General features: G+C 41.3%; 3 protein-coding genes across 13 annotated transcripts in view; 2 read left to right on the top strand and 1 right to left on the bottom strand.

Annotated features, from left to right (window-relative positions):
• Window positions 1–26,423, top strand: part of LOC308404303 (4-hydroxybenzoate polyprenyltransferase, mitochondrial-like) — a 100,312-nt gene that overhangs the window by 73,257 nt on the left and 632 nt on the right. The window lies entirely within an intron of this gene.
• On the bottom strand, window positions 1,025–21,305 carry LOC308404301 (uncharacterized protein). 3 transcript variants are annotated; one of them, XM_080894300.1, is made up of 8 exons: window positions 21,169–21,305; window positions 20,778–20,842; window positions 17,187–20,692; window positions 16,822–17,078; window positions 15,324–15,466; window positions 15,140–15,219; window positions 7,250–9,650; window positions 1,025–2,778 (listed from the first exon to the last, which is right to left on the bottom strand). In XM_080894300.1, exons 2-8 carry the CDS (start codon window positions 20,785–20,787, stop codon window positions 2,753–2,755), a joined length of 6,423 nt encoding a protein of 2,140 aa, XP_080750426.1. In that variant the 5' UTR covers window positions 20,788–20,842; window positions 21,169–21,305; the 3' UTR covers window positions 1,025–2,752. The 3 variants fall into 3 exon arrangements, with proteins under 3 accessions (XP_080750426.1, XP_080750427.1, XP_080750428.1); XM_080894301.1 differs by having other exon boundaries at window positions 21,206–21,291; XM_080894302.1 differs by having other exon boundaries at window positions 21,101–21,183.
• Window positions 21,244–26,286, top strand: LOC308404306 (4-hydroxybenzoate polyprenyltransferase, mitochondrial-like). Of its 9 annotated transcripts, XM_080894320.1 has the most exons (7): window positions 21,691–21,766; window positions 21,848–21,912; window positions 22,393–24,117; window positions 24,869–25,035; window positions 25,213–25,334; window positions 25,707–25,895; window positions 26,007–26,286. In XM_080894320.1, the coding sequence occupies exons 3-6, from the start codon at window positions 23,733–23,735 to the stop codon at window positions 25,729–25,731; spliced, it is 699 nt and encodes a 232-aa protein (XP_080750446.1). In that variant the 5' UTR covers window positions 21,691–21,766; window positions 21,848–21,912; window positions 22,393–23,732; the 3' UTR covers window positions 25,732–25,895; window positions 26,007–26,286. The 9 variants fall into 9 exon arrangements, with proteins under 9 accessions (XP_080750449.1, XP_080750448.1, XP_080750444.1 ...); XM_080894323.1 differs by lacking the exons at window positions 21,691–21,766; window positions 21,848–21,912 and adding an exon at window positions 21,244–21,376; XM_080894322.1 differs by lacking the exon at window positions 21,848–21,912 and having other exon boundaries at window positions 21,677–21,744.

The following is a 26,423-nucleotide window of genomic DNA, read 5'->3' as shown; positions in this document are numbered from 1 at the left end:
AATGAATGTCCAGTGAAAAAAACATCCAGTCCAGTGAAAAACTAAGTACATCTTCCAATATAGAAGGTATGTTTAGTTGCAATAACTTAATCATTTTCTCTATGAGTTTATCAGTTCCTTACATTGTTGTAGAGGAATTTCGGCCCACTCTTCTTTACAGTGTTGCTTCAGCTTGATATTTGCAGGCATTTGTTTATGCAAAAGTTTCTTAAGATCCCACCACAGCAATTGAATCAGGTTGAGCATGAAAAGGGGAAAAAACAAAGCTTGGACACTGCTAGCACGGCGCCCACACAAACGCAAAGCAGGGGCTGAAGCATAGCTGAATATGTTTCCAAACCAACTTCATTCTAAGCCAAAGACTAGAAAATACAGTGAAGCATAACTTCCCTTTGGTTTCACCTGCACAAGTCCAAGGTAGGTCTCCCCTGCAGAATTGGTTTTCCCTTCGTCAGGAGCAGCGCTGGGCTCTCCAAATCACGGACAAACAGTATCCCACATTCTTGATTTTTAGTTCACAAGCACTTGTTGTAATGACTAACTACTCCTGACATTTTGGAGATGTTAGCTCTTTATACAGCAAAGTTACAGCGGGATACAAATAACACCAGGCTGATACTGCCACGATTTGTTCCCCCCCATCTAAATCACGGACAAACAGCATCCCACAGTTGTTTATGTTTTTAAACCCATTTTGCACAGAGGCATTTTTTTTTTTGAAAAATTTATTGATAGCAATGTTGAATATTACACAGGAAAAAAACAACTACATGTAAAATAATTACACCGTGACGCCTCTGCCTTTCTAAATGGAGGGACAGTAACTGCGTGTTTATATGTAAGCATGTAAAACCTGAAGATGGAGACAAAATACTGTTAATCTGAATAGCTGCCATTCTGCAATTCCTCTCATGTAAACAATAACATTGCCCACAGCCTGACATGAATAAAGGCACATGCCTTTAATGTTGCATGACGAACTCTGTATTCCTCGTCCACACATAAACACAAAAGATGAGTTTAAAAAAAAAAAAATCTCAGTTTTCGGTGATTTGAAACACCATTTACGTGTGGACGAAACAGCTGCGTTTTCAAAAATACCAGTGTAGGCGTGGACGTAGTGTAAAAGAGTTAGTAGTTTATTTTCTTACTACCAAGGTTATTATTGCTAACGAAAACTAACGAAATAATGAAAACTAGAAGTGAAAAAACATTTTTGTTAATGGAAATAAAAATAAAAACAAAAAAAGGAAAACTAACTAAAACTGTAATGAGTGTTCACAAAACTAATTAAAATTAACTGCATTTATAGCAAAACTGTGTTTAGTTTTCATTGATGTGTGCGTGTCATACAATAGTCAAGGGTGAAAATGAAGTTTAGTTTCCAGATTTTTTTTGCTGTCTAATTATGCCAGCAGGTGGCAGTACGTTAGTCGAGTCGTCTGTGTTGCTGCTCCGTCCACGCGCAGAATCATGTCAGGAGAAAGCGCCAGATTCCAATTTGGGATTACTTTGAATATGACTGTTTTGGATAAAGCAAGTGTCTTGTAGTGGAAAGAGACAAATTATGAGGGACATTTCTAAAGGGGAAAAAATTCCCACAAACCTTAAAGTGCACTTGAAAAGCTCACACAAGAAGGCTAACCTAGCTTACCTTGAGAATGTAAGGGAGCACACTCAACCCTCATCCCCAGAAAACAGAAGCTAACCCCAGGCAAGGCAGCGTGATGCATCCCGATGGTAGCTGGAATCGCAACATACTCAAGGATAAGCAGAAGAGAATGACTGATATGATGAAACTGGGATTTTGTTACACTTAATTATTGCAAACACAACTAAAACTATAACTGAAACTAATCAAAACTAAACTGAAACTAAGGATTTTCAACAAAATAAAAACTAAACTAGCAAACAATTGGTAAAAACTAATTAAAACTGATATAAAATTGAAAATCTGAAGTCAAAACTAAATATAAAATAAAAACTAATGAAAATTGCAAAACTATTAAAACCCTGCTTACTACCTGCAGATTACTTGTATTTGCTCAATTGTTTACTAAATGTTTGAGGTGTGAAATAAACCGCAATTGAGCAAAATATGGGTGTGTGTGGTTGGAGGATGTGTTAGTGCGTGCGTGCGTGGGTGTGGGTGTGTGTGGTTGGAGGATGTGTTAGTGCGTGCGTGTGTGTGTGTGGGTGTGTGTGGTTGGAGGATGTGTTAGTGCGTGCGTGCGTGGGTGTGGGTGTGTGTGGTTGGAGGATGTGTTAGTGCGTGCGTGCGTGGGTGTGGGTGTGTGTGGTTGGAGGATGTGTTAGTGCGTGCGTGCGTGCGTGTGTGTGTGTGCGCGAGCAAGGGGGAGGGGGCGAAGAACACTTTTCTGTAAAACAAAGGGGGGCCCAGCAAAAAAAGTTTGGGAACCACTGCCATAGAGGATGCCAGGGTTGAAATCATGGATAAGATGTTTCAGAAAAAAGACAAGATAAAATCTAACCCACTCTAGCATTAATACTTGCATCAGCTTTAGGAAAACTACACCTAGAGGACTGGGTGGCGAGGTGAGGTTGATCCCCTCCATTAGAGTAATGAATTGTCCATAGGAATCCAAAGGACCACCAAGCAGTGTGGTAAAATTGAGGATGTAGTTGATTAGAGGGAGAAGCGTGACACAAGTCTGCCTTTTGGATGGTGTCAGTACGACTCGTTTCTCCTGAAGGTCCAAAGACACAGAGGTGATTCTCTGGGTGAGCAGCATCAAAGTGGACACTGCCAAGAACAGTCTGAAAGTGAAAGAGATATTGCTGTGATTAAATAGGATATCTGTATACATATAATGTTTTTACTTTAGATGTAAAAACATTATGTCTAACTTAGGCTAAGAGTTCATCTATAATGGTGAAGAAATGGCCTCTGACATTCATATCAGAGTCTTTTTAGTACATTAGCTGTTCTAGAGCTGTGATCACACAAAGTTGATTCTTGGAAACGGCATCTGAAAGGTTAGGCAACAACATAACAATTCTTGGAAACGAAACAAAGTCAACAGGCTGCTAAAACCACGTGATGTGGTTGAATGCTTCAAGCAACAGATTGTTTTATTGAAAAACACATGGTCGTTTTGAGTTTGACATATTTCATAAAAGTGTGATTAGGAACATTTTTGCCACTGTGTTTACAACCCTGTACGCGTTTGAAAACTGAAGGGACTGTGCTGTGTTCTAATCCTATCAAAGATCAGAACATAGCTTATATAACTGAGCAAGATAAATTGCTCAGGAGTTTCACCTCATCTCCCAACCGTTGTGGCAGACATCTGTCCCTCCCTGGAGGCTTCTTCCTGTTAAAAGGGAGGGTTACCTTCCCACCATCACCAAGTGCTTTGCCCATAGGGTATCATCTGATTGTTGTGGTTTTCTCTCTAATACTGTAGGGTCATTGCCTTACAACTTAAAGACCTCACTTTTGTGATTTGGTACTAAATTCAAATGACGATTTTATGTTCTACATTGTTATGTTTCTAATTTCATGATGCAAATGCAAATTTCTTATGTAAATATGATCTTTCTTAAAAAAGCCGTTGTCTCTGTTGTTCTAAACCTAGTAGATACTATTAAGCATTAGTGATACCTTTGAAGGTAATCGATGCCTGGATACCATCACGGATACTTGATTTTGAAATATGTGCTAAGCATGAACTGCACCTTCTTAAAGTATCCAAAAATGTACTGCTCTGGTCACAGGTCCTCATTCTTTTTAAAGGTGCCAACTTTCTGTAACTTGTTATAGAAGAGAGAGGGGTTTTAAATATTTTTTTAAAATAAATACCATAGAGATACCATACAAATCACTGCATGCTGCATTATTTATATTTTATACAACATCCTAACTCTGAACAGGCTTGATTCATACATCTGTACACCCTAGAGAATATTCACTTACGAAAGGTTCGGAGGATATAGCATGAAAACTGTCCCATATGTTTATGTAATTTGTAATGGCAGAGTGAAATCAAGATTAATACCTGATGATGACTGGTTCGTGCAGGTAGTATTCCCTGTTAGGGCTGCCACAAACGATTATTTTGATAGTCGACTAGTCAAAGATTATTTTTGCAATTAGTCGACTAATCAGATCATGCGTCCACTGGACGTAAAAGTACATCTTATTGCACCAGCAGCATCTGCTCTTATATAACTACCATTAGCTTACAGCTTTAAGTGTTTAAGGTCTGTGCCAACTAAAAATAAAGACAAGATGGTAGTTTATTAAATTTTAATGAAATTTGCAGATTGTTTCGGTGAAGTTTAATAAACTCCTTGCTATCTAAAATATAACAGGACACTGGAGTATATTCTCGAGAATCTCACACTTCTGATAATCAGCTGTCTGCTTGACGTTTATTCAGCTATGTAAAAACTATAACTTTAATCTCACCCAAACTGATTTACTCAGGAACAAATAAAATACTAAAAAAAGCTAAACAATAACATTGTTAAGTTATCTAAGTGACTTATATATGTTTAACCTGAGTAGCGAAAGACAGCGGTGGGTCTCAGGGCACTAGTGAGCCTAGCCCCCGGCTCGCTATCGAGCTAGTGGGTAACAGACGTCTCCGAAAACGTCGGAGCGTGTTACGTTTCGGTGTTGTCAGTGTTTTGTTTTTGCGTGACTGTCATGTGTTTCCTGTTTTACTTTGAAAGTCTGTGTTATCTTAGTCTTTTAAGTTTACGTTTCCCTGTCTCGTCAGTTCTAATTTGCCCCAGCTGTGTTTCCCTCCTGTGGTCCATTCCCTGATTGCCCCTTCTATGTATTTAAGCCTTGTGTTTCAGTGTGTCATGGTCGCGATCTTCCCCCCGTTGTAAATAGTTTGACGTCTTGTGTTTGGTGATGTAAATAAATGTCGTATCTTGCTTTAAATCTCGTTTTGGGATTATTTTTGTGGAAGCCCGTATTAGTTTTTCTCGTGTGTTTTTGCCTTATTTTTATTTTCCTGCGTTGCACCCCGGTTGCCTAGGCCGGGGTGTAACATATGGGGGCTCGTCCAATCGCTGAGGGGTCCGAGGACCGCTTCAGCCGTCCGCCGTCGCTGGAGGGTCCGAGGGCCGGTCCAGCCTTCATCCGCCTTCGCTGGAGGGTCCGAGGGACCGCCCCAGCCTTCGTCGTCTGCTGGAGGGTCCGAGGGACTACTCCAGCCTTCATCCGCCTTCGCTGGATGGTCCGTGGGACCGCTCCAGCCTTCGTCGTCTGCTGGAGGGTCGGTGGGGCCGCTCCAGCCGTCATCAGCTTCGTCTGCCTTCGCTGAGGGGAGGGTCCGTGGGACCGCCCCAGCCTTTGTCGTCGCTGGAGGGTCTGTGGGACCGCTCCAGCCTTCATCCGCCTTCGCTGGAGGGTCCGAGGGACCGCCCCAGCCTTTGTCGTCGCTGGAGGGTCCGTGGGACCGCTCCGGCCTTCGTCTGCTGGAGGGTCAGTGGGACCGCTCCAGCCTTCATCAGCCTTCGTCCGTCTTCGCTGGAGGGTCCGAGGGACCGCTCCAGCCTTCATCCGCCTTCGCTGGAGGGTCCGAGGGACCGCTCCAGCCTTCGTCGTCTGCTGGAGGGTCAGTGGGACCGCTCCAGCCTTCATCAGCCTTCGTCCGTCTTCGCTGGAGGGTCCGTTGGAGGGACCGCTTCAGCCTTCGTCTGCCTTCGCTGGAGGGTCCGAGGCACCGCTCCAGCCTTCGTCTGCCTTCGCTGGAGGGTCCGAGGCACCGCTTCAGTCTTCGTTTGTCTTCGCTGGAGGGTCCGAGGCACCGCTCCAGCCTTCGTCTGCCTTCGCTGGAGGGTCCGTGGGACCGCTCCAGACTTCATCCGTCTTCGCTGGAGGGTCCGTGGGACCGCTCCAGCCTCCACCAGCCTTCATCCGCTTTTGATCAAAAATTTCACTTGGGGTTACATGTTTGATTTTTGGGTGGGGGGAAATGTTACGTTTCGGTGTTGTCAGTGTTTTGTTTTTGCGTGACTGTCATGTGTTTCCTGTTTTACTTTGAAAGTCTGTGTTATCTTAGTCTTTTAAGTTTACGTTTCCCTGTCTCGTCAGTTCTAATTTGCCCCAGCTGTGTTTCCCTCCTGTGGTCCATTCCCTGATTGCCCCTTCTATGTATTTAAGCCTTGTGTTTCAGTGTGTCATGGTCGCGATCTTCCCCCCGTTGTAAATAGTTTGACGTCTTGTGTTTGGTGATGTAAATAAATGTCGTATCTTGCTTTAAATCTCGTTTTGGGATTATTTTTGTGGAAGCCCGTATTAGTTTTTCTCGTGTGTTTTTGCCTTATTTTTATTTTCCTGCGTTGCACCCCGGTTGCCTAGGCCGGGGTGTAACATAACTTTTGAAAATATGTGGTGTCTTGATAAACTGAGCAGATATTTGAGGTTTACACAGCTACATTCTCGCCTGAACATATGTTAAACCTTTATTTTGTGACCCAGAAAGAATAATAAGAGTAATATTAAAACTAACTAGCTGCCGCCGTTTGAGCTGGGCTGCGCTATGAATTCTGGGACACTGCTTCTTCTTCTTCTTCGGGGTTTAACGGCAGCTGGCATCCTTGTACATGCAGTGCTGCCACCTTCTGTATCAGTCCGTTATTACACTCTTAAATCCTACTACTTATTCCTGCGTCTTTTGTGATCTTACAAAGCTTCAAACGACGCGTCGACTATTAAATCAGTCGTCGATGATTTTGATAGTCGACGTAATCGTGGCTAGTCGACTAATCGTGGCAGCCCTATTCCCTGTACTGTATAAGTAGGTGCCAGAAGGTTTGCCACAACATCTGCATAACAAATGCCCAGGTGTGGATACAGCTGTGATCTACACAGCACACGAGTAGAACAAAGGCAAGTGTGGAGGTGAACAGCTTGTGCTGTTATCCTGTTTGGTTTTCTCCAAACGTGATGCTTTGCAGTATCGCTAGACATCGCTATTGAAGCCTTTAGAGTCTCAGATGTAGCTCTTCTACATATATGTCTTTGGTTTGTCTGAGCATCTTCACCTTGTGCATTGTTTTATCACACATGTGAATCAGATCAATGAACTGCCAGACAATTTGTTTTTACAGAGGTCACCATACTTGCTGATGATTGTAGCATCTGGCTGTTACTTACCTTCTTACATCCTATAGACGCAAAGATTTAGTTTTTCCACACCGCTTCTGCATTTTGCTTACAAAAATGCACAAAAACTAATATTTCAATTCACTCATAATTTCTTTTTACCTTCAGGCTCTTGCAGACAATCATCATCCTTCATCCCGTCATGGTCACCAGGCGCCTGATCTTGGTGTCGTTCCTCATCTTCTGTGAGCATCTCAGATTCTTGGTTTTGCTTCTGCTCGAAAGGACCGTTCTCTTCTTCCTCCTTGAAGCATTCAGGAGAGTGCACTTCCTTCTTCAGACATTCTTCCTCAAGTACTGGTATTTCTGTGCAAGGTTTAGGTTCCTGTTCACTGATTTGCTGAGTGTGCACTTCTTCCTGCTTTAATTTTGTAAACGAGACACCTAAAATATCGCCGGTGATCATCTTAAGTTGTGCACAAGTGGGCGGGAGGGTTAACATATGTCTTTCAATTTTTAAACTCTCCTCTGTCCTCGTGTTATTTACATGTGCAATATTTAGCTTTGTTAAGGCTGAATTTGCCTCTATACCAACTTGATTCTTTGGATTCTGGAACAAAGGGAAGTTGCTCTCTTCAGCTAATGGGATATCACTTGCCTCAGTGCCCTTCTCCATCTTGACCGTTTTACCCTCATCTGCCTTGTTATGCATCTTGCTGTCATCATTGGCCAACTGTAAGATATGACGCAGTATGTCATCTTCTACCTTTGCCTCAATGTTCAGTGTTTTATGCTCAAGTGCTTTAACGTCTTGCTTTTGAGCTGGTGTTTCTTCATCCACTTTGAAATCATTTCCTGTCTCCATTTGTTGTTTGTCTCCAGATTCTGTGAATTCAGGTTGGGCTTGGTTTTCATTTGTCTGCCTCTCTTCCTCTGGATCGCCGTAATCCTCACATGGGGTATCTGTAATTTTCACTTCTGTTACACTTTGTTCCACATTTCCTGTCTCCATTTGTTGTTTGTCTCCAGATTCTGTGAATTCAGGTTGGGCTTGGTTTTCATATGTCTGTCTCTCTTCCTCTGGATCGCCGTAATCCTCACATGGGGTATCTGTAATTTTCACTTCTGTTACACTTTGTTCCACATTTCCTGTCTCCATTTGTTGTTTGTCTCCAGATTCTGTGAATTCAGGTTGGGCTTGGTTTTCATATGTCTGTCTCTCTTCCTCTGGATTGCCGTAATCCTCACATGGGGTATCTGTAATTTTCACTTCTGTTACACTTTGTTCCACATTTCCTGTCTCCATTTGTTGTTTGTCTCCAGATTCTGTGAATTCAGGTTGGGCTTGGTTTTCATATGTCTGTCTCTCTTCCTCTGGATTGCCGTAATCCTCACATGGGGTATCTGTAGATTTCACTTCTGTTACACTTTGTTCCACATTTCCTGTCTCCATTTGTTGTTTGTCTCCAGATTCTGTGAATTCAGGTTGGGCTTGGTTTTCATATGTCTGTCTCTCTTCCTCTGGATTGCCGTAATCCTCACATGGGATATCTGTAATTTTCACTTCTGTTACACTTTGTTCCACATTTCCTGTCTCCATTTGTTGTTTGTCTCCAGATTCTGTGAATTCAGGTTGGGCTTGGTTTTCATTTGTCTGCCTCTCTTCCTCTGGATCGCCGTAATCCTCACATGGGGTATCTGTAATTTTCACTTCTGTTACACTTTGTTCCACATTTCCTGTCTCCATTTGTTGTTTGTCTCCAGATTCTGTGAATTCAGGTTGGGCTTGGTCTTCATTTGTCTGCCTCTCTTCCTCTGGATCGCCGTAATCCTCACATGGGGTATCTGTAATTTTCACTTCTGTTACACTTTGTTCCACATTTCCTGTCTCCATTTGTTGTTTGTCTCCAGATTCTGTGAATTCAGGTTGGGCTTGGTTTTCATATGTCTGTCTCTCTTCCTCTGGATTGCCGTAATCCTCACATGGGGTATCTGTAGATTTCACTTCTGTTACACTTTGTTCCACATTTCCTGTCTCCATTTGTTGTTTGTCTCCAGATTCTGTGAATTCAGGTTGGGCTTGGTTTTCATTTGTCTGCCTGTCTTCCTCTGAATCGCCGTAATCCTCACATGGGGTATCTGTAATTTTCACTTCTGTTACACTTTGTTCCACTTTTCCTGTCTCCTGTTCTCTTGCAGTCTCTAGCAGCACAAGCTCCGCTTGTTTTTGCAGCTCTTGTTGGACAGTAGAGTTTGGTTTGGCATTTTCATGTTGAATGTCTGATTCGGAAGTCTCGCCAGGACTTTCTCCGTTGGTTTCCTGGCATTCCCTGATCTGGAGTGCACTTTTCTCTGTGGTATAGTTTTCTTCCAGGTTCTCAGCTTGTGGAACCTCATCACAGTCTGCAAAAAGGTCCTCCATTTCTACTTCTCCTCTGTCTTTATCTAGCTGGTCCATGTTAGACAAATGTTCCTCTTCTTCTTCTGTTACTGGCACATTATCAACGCTTGCCTCCAGCTGATCAAGGCTCCCCTGACCTACGAGTTCATGATTCTTCATGACCTGCATAGACAGAATCAAGGTCCAAATTATGATACACTTTTCCATCACATTATATTGGGGTGGGGCACTGATGATGTAGAAGCCTCAAAAACTCATTTATCCAATATAATACACTTGGAGTTATGGGGTTGAGATAAGACTCCCAGTCCTATAGTTTATGGGAAGACAGACATGACATAGTAAACACTTTCCTTGTGAGTTTATGGGCTTAGTCACTGATTTTGGAAGCATACTGAATAAAACATTACTACAACTATTTTGCAAATCATGTTTAAATTGCTTAAAAATGTTGGATTATCTTTTGTCTGCTTACTGCATAGAGATAGCAGTTTCACTGTCAGCCCCTCTCCTTCTCACCACATCTTATTCTTTGAAATAGAAGTGGGCGGTATAAACGGTATACGGTAGAAACTATATAAATTTGGCTAACGGTAGAGATTTTGACTATACCGCTCTACCGCGATAGCGTATGTTGATGGTGTCATCAAGCTGCGCCTGTTTTGGTTGAAAGCATTGCAGCGACTAAAAACAACATCATCTGCAATTTTTACTGAGTGACAGTAATAGCAAAGAGACAAAGCACTTTTGGAATATGGGGATAGCCAAAAACTCCACTCCTCCACTTCCGTCCCATTGATTCATTCAGTGGGGCAAAAAAGTATTTAGTCAGCCACCGATTGTGCAAGTTCCCCCACTTAAAATGATGACAGAGGTCAGTAATTTGCACCAGAGGTACACTTCAACTGTGAGAGACAGAATGTGAAAAAAAAAAAAATCCATGAATTCACATGGTAGGATGTGTAAAGAATTTATTCGTAAATTAGGGTGGAAAATAAGTATTTGGTCACCTCAAACAAGGAAAATCTCTGGCTCTCACAGACCTGTAACGTCTTCTGTAAGAAGCTTTTTTGTCCCTGTTACGACCCGGCTCAAAAGCCGCAACATAAAAAAAAAAGGAGATGAATAACAGAGTGTGGGTGAGAAGAGGTTTCATCCTAAAATGGAAAACCAGGTTGGCTAAAATGGCTGGTGCCACCAAGGCAAAGACTAGTGCACTGCCGGAAAGCTTGCCTCAGGTATGCTTTTATCCACACCTGACTAGGTGTGGCCAATTAGCACCAGCTGAAAACACTGAGACGATTAAAAGCTGCAGAGGGACGTAACACCTCCTCCCTTAAAAGGGTTCCTCTAGGACCCTTAAATTTATTAAAAGCCCCTCTGAAGCCTTCAGTTCCTTGACCCACAAACCTGAAATAAAAGTTAAAGCTAACAGAAGCACAGTGTTCACGTTATAGTTGGCATCTCTAAGCATGGATGGGCATGAGGATTTGAAGTTGCCACACTGAACAGACAAAAAGTAACATGTGACCAACACAAAGGAGCACAACAGTCAAACCCAAAATTATTACCTGATCTGCTACAACACAAAACCAAAAGTAGCAACAAATAATCACAACTAAGTGATCTGTTGTCTCCACCACACAAACAGTCACATACAAGTGGCCCTATACCACAACAAGTTACTTTAATCCAAGAAGTTCAGTAAATCAAGCACACTAGTGACCAACCACAAAATGGAGAGCTATGGCCACACAATGATCACATCAAGGGTGGCTCAGCACCCCACAGTGTTATTGCCATCACCTGGCCAACAACACTCACAAGTGATCCAACAAAATAGCCATATTCCCCACAACACTAAAGGTCACAGCACAAAACACTCACCTCACAAGGATCTCATTAGCATCCATCCACACTGACATATGCACACACAGGGTGTGCACACAATGCCAACTTAAAAACAGCCTACCTGCCTCAGCTACAGACCATAATCAAGAATGGTCTCAAACCTCCTACCAAGTTTGGTGCCACTGATTTACTATGTGCAACTCCCAGCCTAAAACACTAAAAACAACAAAACCCTAACTTTACCTACCCTAGTCTTCAGTGGTGTACCAGGCTCGAGGCAACTTTAAACGCGAACTCGAGAGCAGGCAGCAGACCAGAGATATAGTCTCCTACCAAACTCTGAAGCGTACCCCCACCCAGGATAGCCACCAAACACAATAAACTAAAACAATAAAGCAAAACAACAAACAAGTGCTTCGATGGAAGGGCAGCACAGCCACCCAGCTGAAACACACTTACTAAAGTGAGTTTGCACAATTACAGTGACCACCATCACTCACCCACTTAAAAGCAAAACAAACTGACATTCAGTCTCCACTAAAATGTCCAAATATCCCGGACGTGCCACCACTTATGTTACGACCCGGCTCAAAAGCCACAACATAAAAAAAAGGAGATGAATAACAGAGTGTGGGTGAGAAGAGGTTTCATCCTAAAATGGAAAACCAGGTTGGCTAAAATGGCTGGTGCCACCAAGGCAAAGACTAGTGCACTGCCGGAAAGCTTGCCTCAGGTATGCTTTTATCCACACCTGACTAGGTGTGGCCAATTAGCACCAGCTGAAAACACTGAGACGATTAAAAGCTGCAGAGGGACGTAACAGTCCCCCACTCGTTACCTGCATGAATGGCACCTGTTTGAACTCATCATCTGTATAAAAGACACCTGTCCACAGCCTCAAACAGTCAGACTCCAAACTCCGCCATGGCCAAGACCAAAGAGCTTTTGAAGGACACCAGGAAAAGTATTGTAGACCTGCACCAGACTGGGAAGAGTGAATCTACAATAGGCAAGCAGCTTAGTGTGAAAAAAATCAACTGTGGGAGCAATCATCAGAAAATGGAAGACATACAAGACCACTGATAATCTCCCTCGATCTAGGGCTCCACGCAAGATCTCATCCCGTGGGGTCAAAATGATCATGAGAACGGTGAGCAAAGATCCCAGAACCACACGGGGGGACCTGGTGAATGACCTGCAGAGAGCTGGGACCAAAGTAACAAAGGTCACCATCAGTAACACACTACAACGGCAGGGAATCAAATCCCGCAGTGCCAGACGTGTTCCGCTGCTGAAGCCAGTGCATGTCCAGGCCCGTCTGAAGTTTGCCAGAGAGCACATGGATGATACAGCAGAGGATTGGGAGAATGTCATGTGGTCAGATGAAACCAAAGTAGAACTTTTTGGTATAAACTCAACTTGTCGTGTTTGGAGGAAGAAGAATACTGAGTTGCATCCCAAGAACACCATACCTACTGTGAAGCATGGGGGTGGAAACATCATGCTATGGGGCTGTTTTTCTGCCAAGGGGACAGGACGACTGATCCGTGTTAAGGACAGAATGAATGGGGCCATGTATCGTGAGATTTTGAGCCAAAACCTCCTTCCATCAGTGAGAACTTTGAAGATGAAACGAGGCTGGGTCTTCCAACATGACAATGATCCAAAACACACCGCCCGGGCAACAAAGGAGTGGCTCCGTAAGAAGCATTTGGCTAGGCCACTCCAGGACTTTCAGTCTCCAGACCTCAACCCCATAGAAAATCTGTGGCGGGAGTTGGAAGTCCGTGTTGCTCGGCGACAGCCCCAAAACATCACTGCTCTCGAGAAGATCTGCATGGAGGAATGGGCCAAAATACCAGCTACTGTGTGTGCAAACCTGGTAAAGACCTATAGTAAACGTTTGACCTCTGTTATTGCCAACAAAGGTTATGTTACAAAGTATTGAGTTGTATTTTTGTTATTGACCAAATACTTATTTTCCACCCTGATTTACGAATAAATTCTTTACAAATCCTACCATGTGGATTCATGGATTTTTTTTTTTTTTCCACATTCTGTCTCTCACAGTTGAAGTGTACCTCTGGTGCAAATTACTGACCTCTGTCATCATTTTAGGTGGGGGAACTTGCACAATCGGTGGCTGACTAAATACTTTTTTGCCCCACTGTTAATGCTGAATTCTCTCGCAGCTGCTATATTCCCATGTTGTTGCAGTATATTAATGACTAACCTCGTATTGTGGATGGATTATCTCAGTTGTTCTCCTGACTGAAGTTTGGTCCGTTTACAGCATCCTGCCATGCAATTGCATTTGTCCCTAACCACTAGAAACCCTCACGTTAAAAAGTTGGCATTCATCCTTCAGCTTCACTGTGCTAATGTTATGCTAACGTAGCTGTGTCGCTAGCAATCACGTAGGACATCATTATATACCAGCTAGCCCAACTTCAGTAACCTTACAAATGTCACTGCTGTTTAGTTTTCTGTCTTCATTTATGTTGGAAGTGATAGCAGAGCTGTACATTTAAATTTTTTCAGAAATCTCTCAGTCAGAACATGCTATATGATGTTTAGGTGGAAGCTAGCGAGCAAATTTCCTGCTAACTTCTAACTCCATTCAATTTAATAGATTCTGTTTTCATGGATGCCTGGATGTTAAACTTAATTGTTACACCTGGTAGAGCAGAAACGCTGATCATTTTATTAAAGATGAAAGAATTGCGATAGTTTGTAACTCTCAGTGACGCTGCAGTGTTTGACTTTGGGACCTGAAGTGGACGGAGTTTTGGATTACTCCGCAAGGCTCCTGACTACGGCAGCCGTAATGCTCCGGCAATCCATCAAGCGGTGCGCTTTCATAGCTCTCCAAAGTCGTACTAAAACATTTTTTGATTTCTACGCACCGTGTAACACAAAATCGGTTTGAGGTCAGTAAGCACAACCAGAATTCATACATAAGGCACACTGTCGATTTTTGAGAAAATTAAAGGATTTTAAGTGTGCCTTATAGTGTGTAAAATACGTTATACAGAAGAAAAGAATATATCCTGATATATATCGTTACCGCACATGCTTCAAATTATACCGTGATATGGATTTTAGGCCATATCGCCCAGCCCTACTTTGAAACTAAGATGGTTGTGGTGAAAATGCTAATCTTGGGGCATCAAAACACAATTTCAGAAACCAACGGATCGTGTCACAGTAGTTGTCCATGTCCATCTTTGACATTACTTATGGTTTAATCCCTGTAAATGTAGCACTTTTTAATAGCCAAGGAATTGGGGTAGGATATGCACTGCATCACTCCATTAGGTGCAACCTTAATCAATATTAAACCGATTTGTGGCAAAGTTTTTGGACTACAAAAACATTCAGACTAAAGGAATCAAATGGCCCAGTGCCAATGTCTCTGTAGCCAATGTGATATGTGAATAAAACCATTCTTTTGCAAAAGTAAGTCCACTGTCTATATGTAGCTTGTGAAAGTGATGCAGTGCTACTAAGCAAGATGCATGGTTGACATTTAAAAATGTCATTCTGATGAATTCTTTATGTTAATTTATATATCTATTCATATTTTTAGGATGTATGCTCCCACTCTCTTTCGTTGGCTACTCCCTTCAAATACCAGACATGTTGACATCTGACATCTAATTGCTGTTTACATTTTTTATAGGCTTAAATAACTTAATTCTTCATTCAACTTCATTTTCTCTTGATTTTCTAGATCTTCATGGTTATGACAGCAGTGTGTAGAACAAAAGCACCGTCCGCCCATCAGTTAAAGAGAATACCTTTTTTGACCCAAAGATGATGCCTTGATGGCAACGTGACAGCTTGGGGCGACGAACCTCTATTGGCACTACACGTTCCCCTGTAAAGAAAAAAAAAAAGGAAAAAAGGGAATGCTTATGTGACAGCGTCAGGTATCGGAAAGCAGAACACGTTCCTACAAATCCTGCAAATGCTCCAACATACCACGATGCAAGACAATGTGATCAATCATGTTGTTCTTGTTCTTAGTTTGGTACAGACAGAAAGGGCAGCAGAGGTCCTTCTGATGAGTAGGCTTTGACTGGCAGGTAGAGTGACCCGTCTCCATGTGCATTTCCAGAGTTTTCCTAATGACAACAGGAGAAATCAGTGATAACATTGCAAATCTGTCGGTGTTTGGTGACAACTCGTGTTGAGTAATGAGTAGAAATGACAAATTCAAGATGTCTGTCAAGTCAAATACCTCATAAAACTCATCCAAGTTATTCCCATACATCTAAAATAATTGACAACAATGTCTAAATTTGAATAAAAGAAGCTTCTTCTTCAAAAAGGGTCCAAACAGCAGATAGCGCGGCATGTTTGATTTAGCACACTTTTATGCCAGGTTCTCTTCCCGATGCCACCCCAAAGGGATTTGTGTCTCCTCCTTGAGGCAAACCAGGAATGCATTATGTCACCTGACTATAGAAACTAGTCAGATCCTGCGCATGTGTGATGATGCAGAATTAAAAGTATCAATTATTACTCATCCTGAATGCAAATGCGAGAATAAATGCAACATTTAAAACAAATGTGAAAACGAATATTTACTAGGGCTGCTCGATTATGGCAAAAATTATAATCACAATTATTTTCACTGAAATTGAGATCTCGATTATTTGACGATATTTATTTAACAATAACAATGTATTGAATAATGACTTTAAAGATTGTCAAAAAATAATATAAAATAGTGTGCAAATACTGATAACAGTGCAAATGTTTGCAATATAAAAAATAAATGAAAAATGTAAACATCTATGTTTAGTGAACTTTGCAGTGTTGCTCTGTGGTGCAGCTACGACACTGTAGCAAAGTTTACACACTATGTCTACTTGATCCACGTCTGACTCCGCCAACCCATGTTTCCACACCACTGAAGTTTTTTTTTACCTCTCTTTTCAACCAACAGCAGTCACTCTCCTCTCCAAATAACTTCTGCTTAGCTTTCGGAGCTTCCCTCGGGTCCTCTTAATTGTTGTGACACGTGTTCGAAATGCAGAGAGGTGCGCTCGATTTGCCACACGGAGCAGCGCGAGAGTAAAGCACGAGGGAGGGGCTAATAATCGGCTCAGTCATTTTTAATGATTGTTTAAAGCCCAGATCGTAATCGTGATTAAAATTCGATTAATTGAGCAGCCCTAATATTTACATAAAAAAAAATATATATATATTTTTTTTAAATCTTGAGATAAAGAAGCTTTTCTGCAAAGGTTTTCCAATACCCAGATAGGCACTGTACTTTTTCAGACTAAACAAGACCAACTGTTAAAATTTCCATTTGGCTATGTTACTTTTTAAGTGAGCCCACAAGAAGAAGAAGAAGAAAAAAGCGTGGCAAAATGGTGTGACTGCTTTAATATATGAGCTTAAATTTGTCTATTATCAATACTTTTTTTTAGTTTAGTTTTTAACAATAAAAAAAGCCCAAAGTTCTTACTTGTGTTTTAATCCAGATGTGGAGCTATTGTCCAGTTTCTTGATGGCTGCGTGGCTGTGCTCATGGGAATGAAAGCCTTTCAATGACATAAACATCCGGCCGCACTGTTTACACGTGTGTTTGTCTCCATTCGATTCTAGTTCTGGCTGCTGTACATCAGAGAGTTCTGATGTAGCGGCGCTCTGTACTCGTGTCCCGTTCCAACGATTAACCTCGTTCACAGTTTCCAATGTGGTCATTTCATCTTGCCTGCAGGGCTGGGGAAAAAAAAAAAAAAAAAAAAAAAAAAAATCACAGTAATGGTCAAATAACACGAGTAGATCAGAAGACAAAGAGCATAGACAGGAATTACAGCGTCAACTTACCTCGCTGGATTCTTGCTCTAGTGTTGTGCTAATAAGCGACTCCTTTCTCTGCGCAGCCTTGGCCTTCTTTAGCATCCTTGCTCTGTGGCGATCCATGTGATAACACAACTTTCTAATCCCATTTAATTGTGTGTTGCAGTGGTCACATTTGTAAACCCCTGTGGTTTTCATTGTCTTCGATCCTAGTGACAACACAGTAAAGTCCAATTTCCACTCTGAGCGGTGAAAAGTACTATAGTGGTCAATGAGCAGCTGCGACGACTTGAATGTTAATTCTGGACATTTCAAACATTTAACCTTTGTGCTGTTGCCTGATTTAAGTACGTTGCTGGGAGAGTTCCATTTACGCTTATTATATTTCTCAAGAAGTTTGTAAATACTGACTGCATCCAATTTGTGAGTATTTTTGTAGTGGCGCTGGAGGTATTGATATCGTCCTTTATAGGTGCACATCTGGCACTTGTACAACTGTTTGTTGCTGCTTTTTTCTGCTGTTATGCTAGACTTCAATGTCTTATGCAGACATTTTTGGAGCTGCTGTTCTGGTTTTTGTTCTTGTTCATATCTTTCAATTACAGCTTCCGGGTGTTTCAATCCACAGTGAGTGTGGAGACCCTTTTTGCTATTAAAATTTGCAGAGCAGTAAAGGCACTTGAACACTTTGGAGGACAATGAGCCGGGTCTGTCACTTTGGTCTTCCACCCGCCAGCTTGCGCTTGTTTTCTTGGAAAGTTTTGCACTCAAAGGATGAACCATTCGGTAATGGTGTGCCAGATCTGACAAAGATTTAGATTTAAAAGAGCATCTTTTGCAAGACAAACCAGCTCTATTTTGTCCGTATCTTTGGGATAGCAATCTGTTTTCAGTGCCATTGCCTCCACTCTGCTCTAGATCAGGCTTCTTCTTTTTACAATGGACCATTCCAGGACCGACATATAACTGAAAACTTACATACTCAACGCAGGGGACACGTCCTAGGTGGCGTTCCTCGTAGTGCTCATAAACTGCTGCAGCTTTTTCATGTCTGAAAACACAGAATTCACAATAATAGCCGGGCTCTAATAATCCTTGTCTAAAATAATATCTTAAAATATCTGTGACTGTACGCTTTACTTTGTGAATTTTCCTTAAATGCGTCTTCAGAGCATATATCACGTCAGTTTTGTATGCGCATGCGTAACAGTTCAGGGACCTCTTTCTGTGTGGGGTTGTCACTGAGGGTGTTGCTGAAATGACCAAAGACTTTGAATGCTTCCTTGTTTTTTTCTTTTTCATTTTCAGCTTGAGGATTTCCTGAGCAGCTTCTTCATTTTGAGTGGATGTTAGAAGAGATTTCTGTGCCTGATTGTGGATCTTAGATGTATGCAGAAGGACTTCTGAAGTCTTCGCCTTAAATCCATGATGTATTCTGCTGTAATGGTGCATTACGTGATCCAAAGTACTATGCCTGTAGTTACAAAAGTGGCAAAAAAATGCTTTTTCTTCACCTTCATTTATTATAGGAGGAGGTAGACGGGAAGAAGAGGAATCCTTTGCATTTGCTTTCCTGATTTCATCATGGATTAAAGCTGTATATTCAAGAACACACTTAGTGCTGGAATTACACTTTCGATGAACCTTAGCCTGATGGTTAATTATTCCTTTTACAGATGGATTTCCAAAGTTGCATTTGTGGCAGTAAAACAAGTTTTCTGGACATGCGTAGGACTTGTTCTGTCTCTCTCCTGTTTCTGAGGCATCTGCTGTGTAATCCTCCTTATACAGATCTTCTTTTTCCCTACACATCTTCACTTGTTTACTAGTATTAAATTGGGAAGATGAAGGACTTTTTGACATCTTAGATTCACTCTGACATTTCTGCATCTCAGCACTGTACCCTAGGACATCATCAGTACCTATTGGTGCATCCATAGAATGTTTTGCATAGTGATGACCAAGGATACTCTTAACCTTGGTACTTGTGTAACTGCAGAACTGGCAGTAAAATGTTTCATTTGGTAAACTGGATGAGGAAATGTCCAGTCCAGTAGTAATTTCATTACTGGATTTTGTTGGAAACTTCGAAGATTCCCCTTTCGTGGTTTGGGAAGATTCTGAACGATTCTTACAGGCTTCTGGTGTGGTCTCTGAATGATCTACTACAATCACAGAATCTGAACACTTCTCAGATGTCATCTCTGATGCTGCATGTGATGTGGGACAAGCGGACTGTTTGATTTTATCCAATGTGATTACTTCATCTGGGTGGCTTTTTTGGTAGTGAACATCTAGACTCAGCTGAGACGATTCCTCTTGGCATTCAGACATTGAATATCTGCAGAACAATAAGGAATTCTCCACTTCATATGTTGCATGCTTTGCCTTGTAATGTTCTTTCAAAGACTTCAATAGATTGATAGTAAATTTACAAAGAAAGCATTTGAAAACCAAACTGAGGCCACATGATTTCATGGCAAATACATCTGGGGCATCTGGATGATTTTCCAAGTAGTGCCTCTTGAGGTCAGCTGTGCTTAAAAACTCAACTGGACACTCCAAGCAACGAAAGGTGGCACTGTGATCACTTGCGTCCTGAATGTAGACAGAATTGTATCTGATATAAGGGTGGTCACTTTGATAATGGGCAGAAATTCGCCTGATGCCCACGTCGCTGTAGTCACAATGTTTACAAGAATACACTTTTGCCGCGTCTGCCTCGTCTTCATCTTCGCTGACTTCGCTGCTGGATGACTGTTGTCTATTTTCTTTTTCTTTTTCCGTGAGCATCTCTTCGTTATCCAACTTGGCTTTTTTGACAGGATGACCTTTTAAACTTTTACCACTGGATCTCTTCACAGCACTGTCAGGAACAGTTTCCTTTCTGAATTGTTCCGGAGTTTTAGTCAAATCAGTAGTCAAGTCAGTGTGCAAAAAAGGGTACGACTTACTTCCGGTGATATCTATCACAGACTTTGCTGTGACTTTAAACACACCACTACTGTTTGGACAGGAGCTTGAAGGAGATTCCTGCAAAATTTTCAGGTCCTTTAATGTGCAGTTTGCTTCTGAGGTAGAAATATCTGAAAGAACTGATGGATCTTCCGATGTTCCTGCAGCTTCATTGTTCTGGTTTGCTGAAATGACACTTAAAGTGCTGTCGAGGTTTTCTGAAATGATGACACCTCCTGACACGTTAGGATTTTCTGAAGTTTTGTGACACAGTTCCTCGTGTTCACTTAAACCATCCCAACTACAAGCTTTAAAATCACACCTCTGGCATTTAAAATTATCTCCTGAACTGCTGCTCTCTGTGTTGGCTTTGTCAGTCCCAGGGGATAAACCAGCCTCTCTGAGAGAAATTTCTGTATTGAGGCCATGCACCTTGTAAAGGTGTTCAAAAAGGTACACCTTGGATTCGAAGATCAGCACACAGTGACTACAATGGAAAGCCTCGACTTGGGATTCTTCAGTGACTGCTTGGCTGATGACTTGCTTGATGTGGCCAGAGGTGGAGCACTCCACTGTATCTGAGGGGGCAGGCAACAGACCAGTATAGATCAGCATAGGTCAGTATCTATTCACAAAGACGTTGCATACCTCTGTGATACATACCGTTTTCCATCTTGCATGCCTCTTTTAACCCACAGCCTTACACATTAAGTGACACACCTAGACAACTGAAAAAACAGATTATTATTTTTCTCAAGGCACAGAAGCAGCACAACATAATCCGACGCTACTTCGTTACCCGTTATTAAGTTAAACGCACAAGTGAATACTTAAAAAAGAGAGCGAGAGAGCGAGATTGTACGCTTTGCTAATATTATCTTTAAATATGGCAGCACAAAGAACTCAACACCTCTATTTAACTTTCAGTGTAGCATATTCAACAGGAAGGAGACGTAAAACGAGTCAACCGAATAAACAGATCCTACCTATTTTAACAAAATGCCGAAATGTGCAACTCGCTAAAGTGCGCGATGCACGCAAGGTTTTTACTCACGCATGCACACAAAAACAGGACAAGGCTTAGGAGGCACCGTTTTGAACCGCTGCTGGAAGTCGCGTGAACACGGAGCACGTTTCCGCCATTTTTCAAGCGTGTGTGACTCTCCCTGGCCTGTGCTTCCCCCACCGCAACAAAACATCTTCACTTCCGTAGAATTCACCAACCCTTCAAAATAAAACTACCTGAAAACTACCTCCGCTGTGTAAGTAATTAAAATATCAATTATAATGTTATTTACCAGCAGTTACACGAGATTCGATATAACGACAGGATATTTTGGTTTAATACGAACTAGGATTTCTTGATTGTATTTTTTTTAATTTTATCAATTTGATAAAAAAAAAATATGTGTTTGTTAATATTCACGAAAACGTATGGAGTTTTTTGTTGTTGTTTTTTTTTACTTCCACGCTTAGTTCATTGTGAAATCTGGGGAAACAGTAACCGGAAGTACGTAGATTTCATACCTTAACGCCAAGCCCCCCTTTTAAAAGTCTTTTCTGTTTTTGTGATGGTGTTGTTTTCTGTTTCTATGGCCGGCGATATAGGTATTATAATGTCCAATGAAAGGTATTAACAAATCCTCCATACTGTAAGTGTTATATAGCACCGCATATTTAAATAAATGGGCGCTATTGTTATTAAAAACTTATAACAGAAATCCTTTTTTCAGGCTCGGTTTCTATCGCAGGCAGTTGGCCACGTGCTTGCAGTGACGATGCTTGCTGAGCTGCACAGGTCACAAAGAAAGCAAGAAAAGCTTTGTTTTACCAATATCACCTTGGTATCCCAGAGAAATTTTATACTGATGTTGCAGACTTTTGCAGAGGGTCTGGCTTTTACAACAAGATGAAAGCTAAAACATTCTAGGGGAAAATTAAAGGATCTAGATTTGTGTCATATATCACATCTTCACAGCAGTTTTTGCTCAATATGTTTCAAATTCACTCTTTATATGTTCATGATGCGCAAATCCTTTCGAGGCAGATATCCTGCTTTAAGCAGGAGGCCGTTTGTGTAAAAAAGGAACGACCATCTCTCAAACGAGAAGGGGCTTAAGAGTTTATCTTTCACGATCTTATAATGCAGTGAATGCAGCCATTCCTCATCTCACAATGAATAGTACTCATACTAAAAAGTACAAAATGAAAGCATGTTTTTCATTATCAACTGCACCACTTAACCAGCCACACTGCTCTGTTTCTATTCTCATTGTAGTCTTTGGGGCGATCGTGGCTCAAGAGTTGGGAGTTCGCCTTGTAATCGGAAGGTTGCCGACATACATCGCCGCTTTACGTCAACTCCGAAGCCCTTTGGAACAGGGCCCTGTGCAGCACTGTTCAGCAAGAGCAGTGAGGTTTCAGTTGTAATGCTGCTTACACTTGTCACATGTTTTTTGCATATGCAATAATGTTGCATATTCCACAGCCCTACCCTGTCTTGACAAGTAAATTTAAGAATCTGTTTAGAACTTATTTATTTTATTTCTCACTTTGAATTTTTTTTTATTGAAACTAAGCTTCTGGCTGATTGGTGTTATTTTAGTCATTATGCAGCCGTATTGTTTGTAAAGTTGGTGAAGCCTGCAGTCGGCTGAAACTGAAGAAGTCACATAGATAAGTGATAAAATGTTTCTACTAAACGCTGGGTCCAGATGAACAGAAATAAATTTCTAGGATCCGATCAGTTTACACTGACTACTACTCCATGGTTGTTTTGTATGTTAACAAGAACAAAATAAGTGAAGTAGACTTAGAGGGCTTGTTCAAAGAGGTTTTCCAACATATGGTTTTAACCAAAAAAGCATGGGTGCTTTTTCCTTAATAAGTGCAAAAAAAGAAAGAAACAGGCAATTGTTAAGAACGCCTTAGGTGAAGCAGTGTTAGATAAACTAACAAAACACTGCTATTAAAAAAACTATTGGCATATAAAAGCTTCCATTAAGCTGAATATTATTTATATTATTGCATACATATGGTTGACAGAAAGTGACCTCTGTAGCTATTTCCCATTGAGGATTGCAAAAGAAACCACAAAAACGAATAAAACCAACTTACTGATTGTTTGTACATGTGCAGAGGAGGCAAAGTGGATATACTGGATAAAGAATGCTGAATATGGAGCTGCCATAATAAAAAATAAAAACTAGTTAGTGTGAGACCTGGTTTTTATTTAACCAGTAAGGAAATTGTGATGCACACTCCACACCAGTTGGAGGCGCTGGTCCTCCAACTTGTCTGTCAGTCTCAAAGAAGAGACGACCAATGACGACCCAGCAGGGAAGTATTGATGTGGTTGTCATCTGTCCAGTGTTTGGTCTTTTTAAAATCGGTATATTCTCTATTGTAACCTTCATTGTAAGCTTGCTTTGGCGTTATATCACACTAGAGTTAGCAAGTGTGTTGGTAGCATTCATTATATTTTCAGTGATAGCTTAGCCTTGTTACTGTAACACCAGCTTGTCTCATGTAGGTGTGTGCAGTGTCTTACCTAAACAGCTAAAACAGTCAGGTTGTTTCAGCCAAAAGTTTCACACATGTCTGTTTCTGTTGTACCAAATGTATTTGTTTAACCTTCGTTTGCATGTGTCTTTCTGCTTCTGTGTGTGCAGGGGTGATCTTTATGAGTGCAGAGACACCATGTTCACAGCCAAGCTAGCTTTGAGCACTCTGAAAAGGATCCACCATGGAGCTTGTTATCGATGTCTTTCTACCTGCTTCATCCAGAAGGAAGGGATACAGGTTGGAGATGGGCCCCCCTCAGACTCCCGTGTGTGGAAGAGAAAGCCTAAGAACCAATCTGCAGTCTGGTCATCAATAAGACTTCTTGAAACACAGCAAAACGGGAGAAGACGGTTCAGTTTATCAGCTGCTACTATAGTAAATTCAGCACCAGTACACGTCCAACCGTACCTCCGGCTGATGAGGCTGGACAAACCTATAGGTTTGTACTTATATGAACATCACATTGTTGGGTTGTCGTGTCTTCATTCGCTCACCCCAACCAGTCGCGACAGATAGCCGTCCCTCCCTGTTAAAAGGGAGTTTTTCCTTCCTACTGTGACAAAGCAAGCTCATGTACTCAGGTTTAACTTCAGCAGGTCATTATGACCATGTCTACACATTCATTTTCTGCTATGCAATGATTTTTATCTGTGTCAGTTTAAAAGAAAAATATTGATATCTAGAATATTGCAGAATTTTGACTTTATTCCAAACATGCACTCTTTAAGCCCAGAACGATTTTTAGCAGCATTTTCACCATGTTAACAAAACAGAACAAAACAAGAAGCTATATAACATTAATACAGTCTTCAGAAAACAAATGGCTAAAATAAGCACGTCATCTTTGACCTTGTAGAGCTATTAACTGGCACTAACAGGGAAGCATCTTTGTAAGCATGTAGCCCTAACTCATGATGTAGATAATAATTGTTAAAATTGTTCTTTGAAAGAATCCTACCAAACTGTAAAACTCTTATGTAATTACTGTGTAAGACAATGAGTCTAAAATATCTTGCCCCTGCATTTTTTCAGTGTCACTGCACAGATGCATCTAAAACCAAACCACATTTAAAATGCCACCAGATTAATGTAGCTATTGGCTGCACATTCATCTCTTTGTGGGCTTTGTTTCTGTTCTTATCTTACTTCCTTGTTTAATTCCCTTGAAATTCATTGCCTTTTAATCATAGGGACATGGCTGCTGTACCTCCCCTGTACATGGAGCATTGCTCTGGCTGCTAACCCTGGATGCTTCCCAGATCTGGGCATGCTCACACTGTTTGGTACAGGTGCTCTTCTCATGAGAGGGGCCGGCTGCACCATCAATGACATGTGGGACAAAGACTTCGACAAAAAAGTAAATGAGATTTTCTTACAGCTGACTCCAAACAAAGAACAGGACGTTTTTGCAATAAAGTAAATAAAACCTCCATTTCTAAGCAGACGTTAGTCTTACCTGTGTCACTGTCACTGCTCAAAGTGTTTCTTTATTTTTCAGCTCTGATAAATTGAAAGTGTTTGTGTTTTTGCGCAGGTGTCCCGCACAGCCTCTCGACCAATCGCATCAGGAGAGATTTCTCGAATGCAGGCGCTGGTCTTCCTGGGAGGGCAGCTCTCGCTTGCACTTGGGGTTCTTTTGTGTCTCAACTATTACAGGTACTCAGAATCAATTTTATGTATGAACATTAATGACATTTTATTAGGAAAATATAAATAGAAGAATAGGAACAGGTATATAGGTTAGATTAAATCCTCCGAGTCATGAGAAAAAAAAATCAGTGCAACAGTTGAACTGGATCACAATATTACTACAGTGTGTTAATTTTCATAGTGTAACTAAAAGTGATTATTTATTCAGTTTAAACTGTGAGTACATGGTAGCTGTTCCTTTATATTTAAGAAATGCAGTTTAAGGATTGCAGTTTACTGATGTTTTTCTTTGAGGTGAACATGAGATTAATGTGTCCTATGTTACAGTAGGGACCTTGATTGACTGTGACCTCGTGTTGTTTTGTCTTTCATAAATAGGATAAGGAGGATGACATCAAAGTAGGAGTCAAATCTACTGCACTGAGGTTCCAGGAGTAAACCAAACCCTGGCTGAGTGGCTTCGTTGTGGCCATGATGTCTGGACTGGTATTAGCTGGGGTCAATGCTGAACAGACTCTCCCTTACTATGCTGTACTCACCGGTGTAGCAATGCACCTGACAAACCAGGTGAGGATCATGGTCAACTTTAATACAACATTTAAATGAGAAACATGCACAGATTCATGTGTTTTAAGATTAGGTTTTCCATTGAAGTATATTTATTTTCTTCTCTCGTAGATTTACACATTAGACATCAACAAACCAGAAGACTGCTGGAAAAAGTTTGTTTCAAACAGAAACCTTGGACTGTTGTTGTTTTTAGGTATTGTTGTCGGGAATTTGTGGAAAGAATAAAGACAGACTCTGAAGAAATGAACAAGCCTTCATATAATTAGAGACGATGTTTTATTACATTTGTGTGTTTTGTTTTTTATGAGAAGCACTCTTTTAACAACTTATGTATTTTCAAAAATGCCAGCAAATCTAAATTGAAATTGCTGCAATAACTTTGACCACCAGGGAGCAGTATGATTCCTCCTACCTGATGAATGTACTGTACGCCAGTGGCCTCATTACTTTGTTTTGGTCCATAAAACACATAAATATCTGGGTCTTTGCGCGACATCCTTCATAAGTCACTGGTTGACATTGGTG

This window comes from Rhamphochromis sp. 'chilingali' (assembly GCF_963969265.1).
Source record: "Rhamphochromis sp. 'chilingali' genome assembly, chromosome: 10".
Lineage (NCBI taxonomy): Eukaryota > Metazoa > Chordata > Actinopteri > Cichliformes > Cichlidae > Rhamphochromis > Rhamphochromis sp. 'chilingali'.
Note: the sequence above shows the minus strand (reverse complement) of the source record. Positions and strands in the feature narration are given on the sequence as shown.

Excerpts from the sequence above, each read along its gene's own strand:
- LOC308404301 (XM_080894300.1), bottom strand. Across the intron at positions 15,220-15,323 it reads TCACATTGTCTTGCATCGTG|GGGAACGTGTAGTGCCAATA; the intron begins GTATGTTGGAGC and ends TTTTCTTTACAG. Across the intron at positions 2,779-7,249 it reads TTGTCTGCAAGAGCCTGAAG|ACTGTTCTTGGCAGTGTCCA; the intron begins GTAAAAAGAAAT and ends TTTCACTTTCAG.
- LOC308404306 (XM_080894323.1), top strand. The coding sequence starts at position 23,733 with ATGTATTTGTTTAACCTTCGTTTGCATGTGTCTTTCTGCTTCTGTGTG. Across the intron at positions 24,118-24,868 it reads GAGGCTGGACAAACCTATAG|GGACATGGCTGCTGTACCTC; the intron begins GTTTGTACTTAT and ends TTTTAATCATAG. Across the intron at positions 25,036-25,212 it reads ACAAAGACTTCGACAAAAAA|GTGTCCCGCACAGCCTCTCG; the intron begins GTAAATGAGATT and ends GTTTTTGCGCAG.